The sequence below is a fragment of the Abramis brama genome (assembly GCF_963993115.1).
Source record: "Abramis brama genome assembly, chromosome: 14".
NCBI lineage: Eukaryota > Metazoa > Chordata > Actinopteri > Cypriniformes > Leuciscidae > Abramis > Abramis brama.
In genome coordinates this window covers 26,634,179-26,650,093 of record NC_139976.1, presented here as the reverse complement: position 1 = coordinate 26,650,093, position 15,915 = coordinate 26,634,179, and the positions used below count along the sequence as shown (strand labels likewise).

The following is a 15,915-nucleotide window of genomic DNA, read 5'->3' as shown; positions in this document are numbered from 1 at the left end:
ACCTGGTGTTCATTATATTATATATTGTTGGAAACATTTGTGTGTGTGTGTGTGTGTATTCTGTGAATTTTAAAAAGCAATTTTAACCAGAAAAATCTAAAATTTATTCCCAAAATCGTGCAGGCCTATAGTTTCTCTTGATATCAGTATGTTCACTTTTTTTTTTCTTTTTTTTTTTTCAGGGACCAGATGCCCCACGGATGAGTCCTGCTGACTTCAACATTCACATGAGTCTCTGTACATGAACATGGTAAAGTGAAAATCAAACACCTTGGAAATGAAAGGTATGTACAATGTTTTTAGGAATGGCACAAAGGTCTCTGTCTTTGGATCATTGTTTTCAATAAGTGCTTTTTTGTCATTTGTTGTGTATCTTTGGATTATGTTGTGTTGTAAATAAATCCAAACAATCAAAAAGCCATTCTTTTTTAAATCTCCTCATTCTTTGTGCAAGGTTGCTCAGAATGACAGGGCCTGATAGCTCCTAATAGGGCAATTAGGGAGGGTCTTTGTCTTTCTCAGGTGTGAAAGAAATTAAATATTCATGATGTCCACGCCTCTCCGCATAAAGCTTTCTCACACAAAACATGTCTTGCAAATTTTAAATCAATGTATTGTCTTATCTGAATGAGTATGCAGGATGATTTTCACATAGTTTTGGAGCAAATATTCTAGGCTACGTGATACAATTTTCAAAAGTCTTGTGAAGAAATAATCAGTATGGGTTTCATAGCCTTATTTCAGTGACAATTTTTTTTTTGTATTTTTACAAACTACGCATAAATGTCATTATCTCAAAACTGCAAACTTTTACATATATGCTGCTGACATATTATTGTAGCAGAGTTTGTGCTAAATACAGTGTAATCAGACTTTAGCCATGAAAATGTCACAAGTAACAGAAATAAGCACAAATGTCAGAGCATGTCAGAACACCTCCAGGGCCAGAAAACCCCTCAGACCCCAGAGGGTTAAACATTGTATACATTTTAAAATATTGCTAATTACTTACAAAGCACTAAATGGTTTAGCTCCGCAGTACTTGAGCGAGCTCTAAACACATTTTAGTCCTTTATGTCTATTGCGATCTCAAAATTCCGGCCAGTTGATATTACTTAGAATATCAAAATCGACTGCTGGCGGTGGATCCTTTTCCTATTTTGCACCAAAACTCTAGAACAGTCTTCCTAACATTGTCCGGGAAGCAGACACACTCTGTCAGTTTAAATCTAGACTAAAAACACATCTCTTTGACCTAGCATACACATAACACATAAACTTCTATAATTCAATGTTAGGCTACATAGATTAGGTCAGCCAGAACCGGGAACACTTCCCACTACCGGGAACTACAATCCTGATGTACTTGTTTACCAACTTGTTTACTTGTTGTTTACCGCTGTCCGCCGTATCCAGATCTGATGAAGGATCTGCGCCTGGACACAACGACAACGCAGTCCTAGTTGATAGTCTCTCCCCTGTGAAGGCCTCCTTAATTTCCCTTTACCTTTGTACAGATAAAACGTTGTCGGGATAATTCCGGTTCATGTGGCTACGCGGAAGCGATTAAAAATTCTGTATTATAAATTTTAAGGCCAGACAAGTAGTTTGTTGAAGGTTGGTTTGTAAAGGACTACACGCCTGCGCACATATATATTCAAACGTGCATACCTATAGACTAAACACGTAATACGCATGTGCACGCCATCTGTGTTCTCACAGGTTCGCGTTTTTAAAGTTTGCGCAGAGAGAACTTAAGGGTTTTCTGTTAGAACGGTGTCGTGTTAGCGGCCCCTAAGTTAATAACTAATGATCGTTGGCGACGGAAGTGAATCAATCAAAACTAACTTTAGCTGGACAATAACTTTATTCTAGAGCTGCTATAAAGCCAAAACAATCTGTTATTTTAATTTCCTATTATCACTGTAAAGCTGCTTTGAAACAATCTATATTGTTAAAAGCGCTATATAAATGAAGGTGACTTGACATGTATACTGCGTTAGACTAAACTGGGAAGTGTCACAGCACTTGCATAGTGTTATCATATTGTTAGTTTAGTTGCTTATATTGCTCTCCTCATTTGTAATGTAAATACCAGCTCAGAACTCATGGTAGGTCTGTCTCTTTGATTGTTGCTTCTATTGCTCTCCTCATTTGTAATGTAAATACCAGCTCAGAACTCATGGTAGGTCTGTCTTTGATTGTAAGTTATCATTAAAAAAAAAAACAGTAGAAATTTTACACAAGGAACCCGATTGTGTTGCACTCTATTGCCACAATGTGATGAGCAGGTACTGGAAAACGCAGGACTGAGGGATTTGATGACTTGAACAAGGAGAAAGTGCTGTCAGTCCAATGTGCTCACATACTTTGGTCTCTCCTACGGTTTTGTTAATTGTGCTTATTATCATTTAATTCCACAGTCAATGCAATCGTTTACAATATATATGATCTTTGAGGCTTTCATGATACCTTGTATCCTGGAACAGTCCTTGAATATGGTGTTCATAAAAAAAGTAGGAGCCCTGCTCTCAGAACACCCTAGCGACACATCAGCTTTACCATTACTGTACAACACCGTCATGGTGGGGAATTTTACAGACTAGGCCCACTCACAGAAAATGTAAAAATCGACTACATCGTCTACATTTTCATTTTCTGTTTTTTTTTCCACTTGTACAGAGTCCAGGCGAGCTTATCTGTTGGCAGTACATCTACGCCACTGTCGAACCCGCACATCGACTCTACCCATACATCAACGCACAGCCAGCGCGCACACACTCCCTCCAGAATCCATTCCAGCAGCAGCTCGAGTCTGATTCATCACAGCTACCAGCGCAGTCTCACAGACTCGCCCAGCAGCCGAAAGAGAAGCTGGATCTCCACTGATTTGTCTGATAAAAGCAACTTTGAGCCAAAGAACTTGCTCAACCTCTTTGATGAGGCCACCCTAGAAAGCAAGCCTTGAGTTATGAATGCAAAACACTCTTGTATAGTATAAAGCAAATGTATTATTTCTAATTTAGTTTCCATCTGTCATGTAAGAAAAACATTTACAGGCATTTAAGAGTTTTAAACCTGGTTTGATGATTTTTGGCTGTATCTTGTATTGCTACTTTGGTCATAAGGTTAAATAAAATTGTTTATTCTTATTTGTACTGGGCAGCTTGATATAATATATGCTGTTGGGATATTACCAATGTTACCAATTATTGAATTAGTTTGTCTATCGAACAGACAGCATAATCAGTTATCAATTCTAGGAAATAAATTCTCTTCCTGGTCAAGAAAGAATAACTTTGACTTGATTTGTGAGCGGCAAACAGAGACAATAAAGCTTGGATATAATAGTTTAATAAAGGAAACTAAGGGTAGGCTAGTAAGTTAGTAAAAAATATTTATATAGCGCATTTAAACAGCAAAGCTGACCAAAGTGCTGAAAAGAGTGAGTAGAAGAATAAACAGAATAAAACAAAATAGCAGACAGTGAAACAATACTAAAAGAAGATTAAAATGCCTGGGAGAAGAGATAAGTTTTCAGCCTCTTTTTTAAAAGGATAATAGAAGGTGCAAGGTGGATATCCAATGGCAGTTGATTCCATAAGCGAGGGGCAGCGATGGAAAAGGCTCTATCACCCTTAGTTTTTAAACGGGATTGAGGGACAAACAAAAATAACTGAATATATGAAGATCATAAAGATCTGCTAGATGAATGTGGAATAAGAAGATCTTTTAGATAAGAAGGAGCTTGATCAATTAGAGCTTTAAAAACAAACAACAGAATTTTAAACTGGATCCTAAAATTGACCAGGAGCTAATGGAGTGATGCTAAAATAGGGGTGACAGGGTCATATTTCTTTGCCCTGGTCAACAGCCTTGTAGCTGCATTTTGAACCATCTGGAGGCAAGCAAGAGATGACTGAGGAAGACCCAAGTACAATGAATTCCAATAATCTAACCGCGATGTGATGAAAGCATGAATTACCTTCTCCAAATTTTGGAAAGACAAAAATTGTTTAAGTTTAGAAATAATCCGTAATTGATCAAAACCAGGATGATACCAAGGATCCTGACTTGGGAAGAAATTGAGGGGAAATGATTGCCAAGCTCATTAATGAGACCATCTCTCAATCTCGGGGGACCAAAGACAATTATTTCTGTTTTGTCCCCATTAAGTTGGAGAAAGTTATTTGTTAACCATTTCTTAACATCATCAAGACAGTCCAACAAGGGTTGAATGGAATCGCCAGCTTTCAATGGTATGTACTGGGTATCATCAGCATATAAATGAAACAAGACTTTGGCGGACTTAGGGATTTGGGGGCCCTAAGCTATTCCAGGTATGGGGCCCCAACAGTCAAACTTTGAACTCAAAACATTTTTTTTCTATATATACTTTTTTCTATTCTATTCGGTTTTTTTTTTGGTTTTTTTTACATTTGTAGATAAACTGCATGTTAACAAATGTTAAAGTTCCTGTAACCTGGAACTTTTATTTTCTCAATGTAAAATTAAATACAATTGAATTCACACAACCTAAATTCACAAACAAACTATTTACAGTTAATTAACCATATTTGTGATTACACTTTAATATTAATGCGTCAAAATTTCTGTAACCTGGAACTGTTGTATTTTCTCAATGTAAAAGAAAAGAAAAATTACTTCACAAATAAAAGAAAGAAAATCACAAACTCAAAGGGGGGGCCTGCATTCAAGCAGATGTAATAATAACATTAAAATCTTAATGGTTATGACTTCCGGTCGATGGCGTGATAAAGCGAACGTGTAGAGGAGAGCTCCCGAGCAAATGGTGTTTTACTTATAAATTTACGCCTATAAAGTGACTATAACCTTTCACTGATGGTTTTCCGTTTCTGAACTATTATTTGGGATGTCAGATAAAAAAGGAAAGGACAAGGTTTCGAACAAAAGCATTGAAGAGGGACGTACAACAACGCGTTCCATGGCGGCTGAGCATCTAACGCTAGCCATGTTGGTGGAGGAACTGGAAAAGAACCGAAATAACATCACGGACGAGCTGACAAAATTGATAAAGATGTCGCTCTCACCGATTCAAAATACACCAGAAGCTGTTAAACAACAAGTGGAGTCGTACGAAGTTCGCTTCAATGAGGCGGAGGACGTGCTTACAGACCACAGTGACCGGATTTCTACACTGGAATCATCCGTGGCGGAGCTGAAGTCCTCTGTGCGGGACCTCACGAAAGAAAACAACGGTTTGAAGGACATGTTGGACGGGTATGAAAATAGGCAAAGGCGTACGAATCTCAGGGTCATCGGCGTCGCGGAGGACAGCGAGCGGGGGAAGTGTCCTTTGAAGTTCATGTCTGAACTCTTGGTCAAAGTGTTGAATGATGACAGCTTGTCAAAAGTCCCGGAGCTGGAAAGATGTCACAGAGCGCCGATACCTAAACCGAGCCCTGACGCAAACCCGCGGCCGTTCATTCTTTGCTTCCACCGCTTTCAGGAGAGAGAGCGCGTCCTGCAACTGGCTATACAAAAGCGTCAGCTCTTTTACGAGGGCAGGAAAATCTTTATCTTCCCGGATCTGAGTGCTCGGCTGGCGGCCAAGCGCAGCGCCTACAAGAAGGTAAAATCACAGTTTTATGAGAAGGGGGTTAAGTTCAGCCTACGATACCCTGCAACGCTGGTGGTGTACTTTGAGGGATCTCGGCATTCATTCAGCTCTGCAGAGACTGCTGAAACTTTCTACAATCAACACCTCGGCTCAAAAAAGGACTGAGTTGGTGATGACTGGACAGGAGGTACACATTTACAAATGACAGGATTGATATCGTCCGCAGGGGGTCCTTATTACAATGACTTTAATGACTTTAATCTAGGGGACTACACTCAGTTGGAATGTGAATGTTGAATGTCTCTTGTCGCTTCTGGGGGCAGAGTGCAGATAGCCGAACTCTGCAAGTGCCCCTCTCTCAGAACTTATTTAATCATAATCAATGTGTTTAGTTACACACTTAGTGGGACGCCACATGCCAATGTGTTCTCACATTGGCATGTTCTCATTTGTATTTTACCCTATTTTTCAATTTGAAGAGGCACTTTAAAGCGCAACATTATTCTGGTTTAATATTATTGATAACATATCTTAATTTCATTGTTAATTTTTTTTTTTTTTTTTTTTTTTTTTAGGTATGTGTTTATATTATATCGCTCCCACCATATATTACTGGATTATATTGATTTTGGCATTATATGTTAAGATTTAATGCTCGGATAGCTCTCCCAGGGAGAGTAGATAAGTTGAGGATAGAACCAAGGAAGTCAAGTGTTTATCACAAGGGGGTGGGGGGTTTGGGGTTCACACAGAATAATTGTATTCTTTATTTTATATCAGGATTACAATGCATTTTGGTTAGAGGTTATCAGGATGACTAATTATATTGTATTGTCCCTCAATGTTAGAGGTTTAAATTCACCGTATAAGCGAACAAAAGTCCTAGATTTCCTGAGAAGGAAAAATGTTGATGTGGCTCTCCTATCTGAAACTCATTTACAACCAGCTTGTGTCCATCGCATGCAGAATAAACATTATAAAGTGGTGGCGTCCTCGGGGGATGGCTCTAAGACTAAAGGAGTTATGGTATTAATGAAACGCAAACTTAATTTGGTTATTGAGAAGGTTAACTCTAACAACTCAGGGAGATTGGCCTACTGCGGGGTCTCTATTCAGAGTAAAAAAATAGCTTTTATAAGCATTTATGCCCCCACGATTTTTGACTCATCCTATTTTCCTTGGATGACTAAAGAGTTGCTAAGTTTGTCTAATTATTCACTTATTATAGGATCGGATATGAATACGTTCTTTGATTGCAATTTAGATAGATCTAATCCATCCATTACACGTGCACAAGCTTTATCTTCTGAGGCTTTAAAGAACTTTGTCAAAGATATAAACTTGGTTGATATATGGAGGCTTCAGAACCCTACAGCCAGAGATTATACTTATTTTTCCCCCTATCATAAGATGTTCTCAAGAATAGATTACATGTTATCCACACCAGACTTGATTGCAACTGTAGATAAGATGGTTTTCTTACCTTGTATTATCTCTGACCATAATGCAATTATGACTTTATTTAATTTTGACTTTTTACAAGGTAAATCGTCTAGGTGGAGATTTAATACAACTCTGTTGAGAAATGAAAAATACCTTGCACAAGTTAAGCCCAAACTAGTGGAATTTATTAATATTAACAAAGACTCAGTTTCAGACAAAGCGATTGTTTGGTCAGTAATCAAAGGCTTTCTGCGCCAAAATGCAATTAGTTTTTCATCTTATCTTAAACGGAGCAGAACACAAAAGATTACTCAAATGGAACAGGCTTGCTGCAAATTAGAGAGGGAGCTTAAGGACAACTATAGTAATCAGGTAGCAACAAAGCTTAGGGCTGTGAGGGCAGAACTAGATAATATACTGAGGCAACGGGCTGAATTCATGATGCATATCACCAAACACAAATATTACACTGATAGTAGTAAACCAAGCCGTCTCCTTGCATTAACATTAAAACAACAAGAAAACCAATTTAATATTCCTTCTATAAATTGTCCAGTGAACGGATTGGTCACCAAAACAGCCGACATTAATAATTCATTTAAATCATTTTTTGAGAACCTCTACTCTTCGGACGAACGATCCTCGCAGGACTTATTTGATTCATTTTTTGACAACCTGAATTTACCTGAGTTATCGGACAATGAATCCAAGGACTTGGATATCCCCATAACGCTAGAGGAATTACATACAGCGGTTAAATTAACCAATAGGGGGCGCTCACCAGGAATTGACGGGTTACCTGTGGAGCTGTATCTGGAATTATGGGATATTATAGGACCTATTTGGCTAGATACTATTAATTCAGCTATAGAAAAGGGCTTCTTCCACAGGGATCTCAACACAGCACTTGTTTCGGTACTCTATAAACCAGGGAAGGACCCCCAGAATTGCTCAAGCTATCGCCCTATTTCTTTAATTAATGCAGATATAAAAATGTATTCCAAAGTTATTGCCATGCGTCTTGATAGGGTTACTGGGAAGTTAATAAATTTAGATCAGACTGGTTTTCTTAAAGGGCGGCTAGCTTCAGATAATGTCCGGCGGCTTCTACATATTATCTCGGAAACCAAAAAGACAGAACTACCTTGTGGATTTTTATTTCTTGATGCTGAAAAAGCGTTTGATCGCCTGGAATGGAGATATTTGTGGAACGTACTAGAAAAATTCAAATTTGGCCCAAATTTTATTAAAATGATACAAGTATTATATTCTAATCCCTCAGCAAGGGTTGTTACAGCTGGACACCTTTCTGATCTTTTCAGTATTTGTCGTGGTTCCAGACAGGGGTGCCCAGCATCTCCTTCCATTTTTAATTTATCACTCGAACCATTAGCCCAATACATACGTCAAAGCACCTTAGTAGCTCCAGTTAAAATAGGGTCCACATTACACTCCGTTTCTTTGTACGCGGACGATACACTTATTTATCTTTCGGATTTACAGCAATCCCTTCCGAATGTTCTAAAAATTATAGAACACTTTGGTACACTTTCTGGCTACAAGCTTAACTATTCCAAATCAATTTTAATGTTGTTGAATACGGATCTGAAGAAATTAAATATCCAATCCCGTATACCAGTGGCGCAAAAGGCCACATATTTAGGTGTTGAAATTAGTCCCAGTATCCATGCAATAGCTAGGAATAATTACTCATCTATTTTGAAAAAAGTTGAGAATGACCTAGTGAAATGGGCAGCATTTCCATCGTCCATGCCTGCCCGCATGGCTACTATCAAAATGAATATTCTTCCACGTATAAACTTTATTAGTTCTATGATTCCAATATTACCCCCGACAGGCTACTGGCAAAAACTTGATTCAATGCTTAAAAAATTTACTTGGAATGGGAAGAAGCCGCGCATTAAATGGTCAACATTACAACGGGATAAATCTCAGGGTGGATGGGCGTGCCCGAACTTCAAACTGTATCATTGGGCCTTTATATTACGTTCTTTAAAATACTGGCTTGATGCGGAATTAGTGTCACCTTGGAAAACGTTAGAACAGGAGCTGGTGCACCCTTTTAGGCTTCGGGATGTGATTTTCTCTGGTTTGAAACATAAGAAGTGCTATTCAGAATTTGGACCGATTATTTCGTATACATTACAAATTGTGAAAAATTTTGAGAAACACGTAGACTTCAAACTGAAATGGCATAAACACTCTCCTATTTGGCACAATATCAATTTATTGACAGGTGGTAAACCATTCATTTCTCAACTGTGGGCTCAATATGGGATATGGACGTTGGGGGATATCTCAGGGCAAAATTCTATTTTAGATTTTCCTGTTCTAATGTCCCACTTTGATATTCCAAGAAATTCACAATTTCTCTATTTTAGGGTAAGGTCAGCACTTAATTCTCTCAAGGTTCCCTGGGGGTCTGCATTAAAGATTCATCCTATAGTGTCTCTTATGGAAAGAGCACCCCAAAGGAAAACGGTCTCATTCATTTATAACAATCTCATGTCATACATCACTACAGAATTGCCTGGGTATAGATCGTGGGAGGTGGATATACCTCTTGGAACAGAGACCATTAATTGGGAGGTGGTGTGGAATAATGTATTTGAGTCTTCTAAAAATCCAAATCACCAATTAATCCACTACAAAATCTGCCATAGGACCTATCTGACACCACGTAAAAGACATTTATTAGGTCTAGTGCCCAACCCCTTCTGTACATTTTGTAGTCAAGGCACTATGGGCACATTACTACATGTCTTATGGGAGTGCCCAGATGTACAAAGTTTTTGGGGCAAAGTTGTGGATAAAATGACTGTTCTGGTGGGGAAGAAGTTTTCTCTGGAGCCGGCGCTGCTTCTTCTAAATGACGATTCCAGGTTCAAGATCACTGAGATAGAACGTAAACTTTGGTTGGCTGGTTTGACTGCAGCAAAAAAAATTGTTGTTCTGAGGTGGCTTCCTCCGCACCGATTATCAATAAAACACTGGCTTCAAACTCTTCTCGAGGTGATCTACCTGGAGTGGTCATCAGCCCGTATTAATAATGTCAAGTTAAAAACGTTGGTGATGTGGGAAAAGGCTGCAGGGGATGTAAAGAAGTTATTGTTATGACTTTTTGTATCTTTCATTTGTGGTAACCCATTAGGTCCAATTTGTAATCTTGATCATGTCTCTGGTCTAACTTGTGTGCTCCATAGGGAAATGGGAGGGAGGGAGGGAGGGAGGGAAATGGGAGGGAGGGAAATGAGAGGGAGGGAGAGAGGGAGGGAGGGAGGGAGGGAGAGTGGGAGGGAGGGAGGGAGAGTGGGAGGGAGGGAGGGGGGTTTTGTAGTTAAGGAATGTGTGGTGTATATTACTTATGTTTAATGCAATTACTGGAAGTAATGTAACTGCACAAATTATTATTGTTGTTGTATCTTGGCAAAAAATTGAAAATGAATAAAAATATTAAATTACAAAAAAAAAATCTTAATGGTTATAGACAGGCCATACACTATATGATAGAAAACGAATAAGTAATATATGATTTATATAGGCTTCTTGGTATTTGTCAGGGGCCTAAGCGGCTGCTTACCTCAGCGGCTTAAGTCCGCCCCTGCCCCATAATAATAATCCCCAGCGGATGCATTTATAAGTTAAAGAGAAGAGGGCCCAGAATGGAGCCCTGAGATACATCGCTTATTATAGGAGCTGAAGAGGAGGAAAACTTAAAATGATCTGTCTTTAAGATATGAACTAAACCATTGTAAGCCAGTACCCTTAACACCATTTAAATGCCAAAGAGGTACATCATGATCGGCAGCTGTAAGATCTAGTAGCATCAAAACCATTTTTACCAGCATCAACTGCAAGTAAAATGTCATTGGACACCTTTAGCAAAGCAAAGTAGAGTGCAGTCTTGAGGGTACCCCCCTGGCCTGCGAGGGACGATGGGGGTATGCGGCGAGCAGGACGATGCTGAGGGCCGTGAGAGAACGGTGTGAGGCCGGTGGCATGATTGCTGATGAGCGACACCTGCGCGAGGCACCAGTCTCGTATCTCTCACGAAGGACCGACGATCGTGAAGGACGAGAGAGGACCAGGCCTGGACTTTTTTATTTGATGTTTTGTTTTATTATGTGTGGCGGCAGTCGACCATGAGGGGCTGCCGTCTTTATTTTCATTTTGTGTTTATTTATTTATTAAAGTATTTAAATGTTCACCGGTTCCCGCCTCCTCCTTCCCACAACATCTAACCTCGTTACAAGGATCAATTCTGACTGCACAACTTTTTCTAACAGCTTTGATTGACTGAGTGCAGGTGGGGACCAGGAGGTATGCTGAGAAATGTAGTGCTGACGGGTTACTGAGTTGGTGATTGTGACAGTACTTCCCTCTTCGGAAAACGGGACATCGAGCAAAAATGGTCAAGTGGGGTGGGAAAGTGGGGTGGGAGGGTGGGTGCCCTGGAGGCTGGCTAGGAGTGCCTTAGGTAGGATAGGAAGCCTCCAGGGCGGAACCGGCAGCTTGGGAGTCCAGGGCGGAGCCGGCAGCTCGGGGGACCAGGGTTGATCAGGCAGCTCAGGGGACAAGGGCAGAGCTGGCTCTTAAGTGCTGAGTGTCTCGGGGACGGCCTCCGTGGCCGTATCAGGGAAAGCGGGAGTCTCTAGGACGGCCTTCGTGGCTGTGTCAGGGAAAGCGGGAGACTCTAGAAGGAGAAAAACATGTTCGCTTTATATGATGAACAGATTGAATTTAGGCTTTTATTCACATATGAACATTCATAAATGCACACATCAGTTATGGTAAACAGAAGCTCAAGCATGCTCGTTTGACGTCTGAGAACCATTGAGGTTTGTTCTCGTATGTTATGCAGCACGTTTGAGCTTCTGCAAGAACCAATGAGGTTTGTTCTTGTGCAACAAGCAGTATGGTTGAGTTCTGTTTATGTTCGCTGATCAATTTTTATATGTGCCTAAGCCTTAAATTCATCCTGTTCATCATATAAAGCGAGAAAATTTGGATTAAATCGATTCATATGGATTCTCTTAATGAACTTTTTGAAGCGACAAAGTGGCAGATGTGTAGACTGTCAATGAAGGGTGGGAAATTTCAGATTTTATTTAAAATATCTTCATTTGTGTTTTGAAGATGAACGAAAGTCTTTTCGGGTCTTTCGGGAAACAATATTAGGGTGAGTGATGACAATTTTGTCATTTTTGGGTGAGCAAACCCTTTAATGTCAACCAGTTTAAATCAACTTCCTTCTGTGAACTGTTGTGGCTTCTTATCACAGGATGAGGCAGAAATTATATTATTTTATAGTATTCTATACAACGATAAGGTCTATGTCGATTGGCATTCCATTATAAATATACATTATCCTTGTAAAAATACCCGAAATGGCTTGAAGAACAGATAAACTATATGTGACCCACCACCTGTGAAACACCGGCTAAAGTCGCATAATCTACAGAGATTAAGAACGTCAAAGTAGTCATAGCCATAAAAATGACAAAACTTTGTGTTTATTGCTGTAAATGATAGATTATACCAAGAGCTTTAAGATGTAGTGCTCAAATTTAAATTTATAATAGGCCTATGACAAATACTGAAATGAATGATTTTATTGACAATACGTTTTATTTTGCACAAAAAATACCGGAATTTGTCTTCCTAAACACTGATTTCAATCGTCTCTGTGTTTAACTTGCTGATTAAACACCTTTTAAACAGAATCAGCAGAAACAATTAAACAGAATCAGCAGAAACACCTGCTGATTCTTGTATCATTTGATTCAGAAACTTATTTTCTACCATTAGAAAGTGCAAACAGACCTTAATTTAAATTCGCACAAGCTACAATCAGGTCAGTGCCGGGAAAGGCAAGAAAATTCTGATTTAAGTCGGGTTCCAATTTCTGTGTGGATTTCTTCGTGTCATAACCGAAATTTCAGGAACAGGATATTTGTTTTGTAACTTAACATTCTGCCAAGATAACCATCTTATTTTAAAGACATAATTCAGTCTTTTTATATATTGATGACTTTTTTTTCATTCCACTGAATTGACTTGATAATTGTTGCTACAATCAAGCTTTTTTATGCTTTTTGGACATGCGCATCATAATAAATATACCTGTTCAACAAAACTTTAAGAATTTTCCTATAAATGTGTCATATATAACAGAAAATTGGAGAATCTCAGCTTTAATGTGGCATATGGCAGGATAACTGGTTCAAATGTGTTGCAGTTTAAAAAATAAGCTTGATTTTACATGGGAATTTCTCTAAAACATGATTCTAATCCTGCAATTCAGTGAATCTTTGGCATGGCCTTACTCAGTCAATAAGATATCAAGATTATATTTTCACAGAATGTTTTTTATATTATATAGGATGATTTTATGTAGAATCACAAAAAAAATTACTTCAGCTGGGTTTTCACAGACAGTCACATATACCATCACAACGGTGTGTTAATTCTCTTCATGTTTAATCAGTCAAAATGTCTCTATCTGCATTTTTTCAGCTACAGCGATAGCTGGATGTCTTTGTTCATTTTAGGGATTTCATGGAACGTCATAATTTTTATTACTCCTATGAGTCTCACTTGTGGACTTATTGCACAAGTGCATACTTATTGCTTAAAGTATGAATGAAACAAATTACATGTGAGAGTTTAGCATTCCATAATGCTCACATCGCCTTATTTTGGGTAAAAATAGATGATGCTCTCTAATGATATTTGAAGTAAACATACAATAATCCATAAATTTTTATCTGAATGAGACCACTTTTGGACTAAAAGCGCAGATGAATGTTAATATAATTAAACACAGAAAAGTGTCAGCAGTTAACAGGTTAATTTAATATTTCCCATTTCAGGACTTGCAAAATGATTGCAACTTACTCTCTGTACTGTGGCCAAATCTCCAAGACAATGGTGGCGGAGGTGGGTGAACAGTATTGCGCTCACTGCTGATCGGCAAGTCCAGCAGACTAGGATGATTAACAAGTCATTTTCAGAGAATCCAAAAATATATTGTAACATCCCTAATTAACAATATTTAATATTTTAAATATTGTGATTATCATCAATTCCGGTATATCGATACACTCTAGGTCAGACAGATGCCATGATACTGCATGCACCCGAAAAATCATCTGTATGCAGTGTCTTTATACCAAAATGATATAGGCTATTAATTTCCACATTGATGGTTTTTCCATAGGCCTGAACAGTATAAAACTTTTAAAGTATGTTAAACAGCATTAAACCATTACATTTTTGTTTTTCACATAATAGACAGGTCTGTTCATTAGTCTATTAACCCCTTAACCCCTGAAGGCATTTTTAGAGTTGTTTTGTCTGAGTGACACACACAAAACTAAAGACTCATAACTTCAAAACTGTAGCAAGGAGAGTCAAAAGGTAGGTATCGTTTGAAAGAACATTTTTCAAAATTTTTGAAAATATAAATTACATTAAATTTGGACATTCTCCTGCCGAGAAACTGCTGATAAAATACAAAAAAATATATATAATTTTTATAATGATAATGCATATCTTTCTTATTTGACATGGAATAACTCAGGAAGGAAATAAGGTAGGAGGAAAATTCTTTTTTGGGGAAGTCCCTCTACATATGAGCTGCATCTGGATAAAATTGTGTGGTGATTGGATAAAGTAATCAAAAATTACAGCATTTGGAACCAAGATAGCCTTTTTGTTGAGACCTTGACGCCCCCTCATGGGCATTTTTAAAATTGTTTCACCATGAAGAATATCTTGTCATAAGAGCAATAGATAAAGTTAATTTTGGGCTCATTTTAATTGTATTAATATGCTGTAAAAAATGAAGTGCCATTTTCAACGATTTTTGAATGTTTCATGAGATGTATGATGTTTTTGACACATTGCAGTACATAGTACAAAAAAGTATTTTATAGATTATGAAAAAAAATATTCTAGTTATCAGCAAATAACTCAGCAATACTTAGGAGTTTTTCAAATTAGCTACATTCACTGTAAAGTTAAGACTCTAAGCTTTCAAATGACACCAATTTTGTGTTAATTGAGGCAATATTTTTGAAAAATATGATAATGAATATTTTCGCAGCTAGGTGGCGCCCGTGGGCGGTACACTCCGGTTTAGAGAGACTAGTCAGCAATCGTTCAGAGTTGATCGAAGTGGTTGGATGCTTTAAAAAGCTGAGATTCTAAGTTTTAAGATGATACATATTTTGTGTTATTCCATGTTTGAAAACTAGCACGGACGGTTCCGGGAAAATTGGAAAACACTTTGCACCCCGGAAAGATGAGAGACTTGTTTTTTAGCCAAGTATGCATCACTTCGTGAGGAATATCTCGTGATCAAAGCAATGGATTATGTTGTGTTGGGCTCTTTGTAATCGTGAGAATCTGCTGTCAATAAAGATGTTCGATATTTCACAATCCATGCATGTTTCATTGAGTTATGAGCTGAAACGTCACATCAAAACAACATAGCATCACTGCTATTGCTACTTCATAGGTGCGCCTCTGGTATTTTTTGTGTTAGAACGCCATGAGGAATATCGATCTGAGTGAGATGGATTATGGTGAGTTTGGGCTCTTTTTAATCTTAACAATCTGCTGTAAATAATGATGTGCCATTTTCTACAATTGATGCATGCTTCATTGAGTTATGAGTTAGAACGCGACATAAGTGAATACAAGGAATATCTTTAGATCTGAGTGATGGATTATGCTGAGTTTGGGCTCTTTTGTGAGAGTCTGCTGAAAATAATGATGCATTTTTCTACGATCTGTGCATGCTTCGTGAAGTTATAAGTGAAAACCAAACGCAAGTGCTTCATGAG

The 15,915-nt window shown here is 38.3% G+C and overlaps 1 protein-coding gene across 4 annotated transcripts in view; it reads left to right on the top strand.

The window, feature by feature from the left end:
* Nucleotides 1-3,158, top strand: part of pkmyt1 (protein kinase, membrane associated tyrosine/threonine 1) — a 58,646-nt gene extending 55,488 nt beyond the window's left edge. For all 4 annotated transcript variants that reach the window (XM_084135934.1, XM_084135932.1, XM_084135931.1 and 1 more), the window contains one exon: nucleotides 2,683-3,158. In XM_084135934.1, coding sequence (XP_083992060.1) covers nucleotides 2,683-2,889 — 207 coding nt within the window. In that variant the 3' untranslated portion in view covers nucleotides 2,890-3,158. The remainder of the gene's footprint in view (nucleotides 1-2,682) is intronic.
* The last annotated feature ends 12,757 nt before the right edge of the window (nucleotides 3,159-15,915 follow it).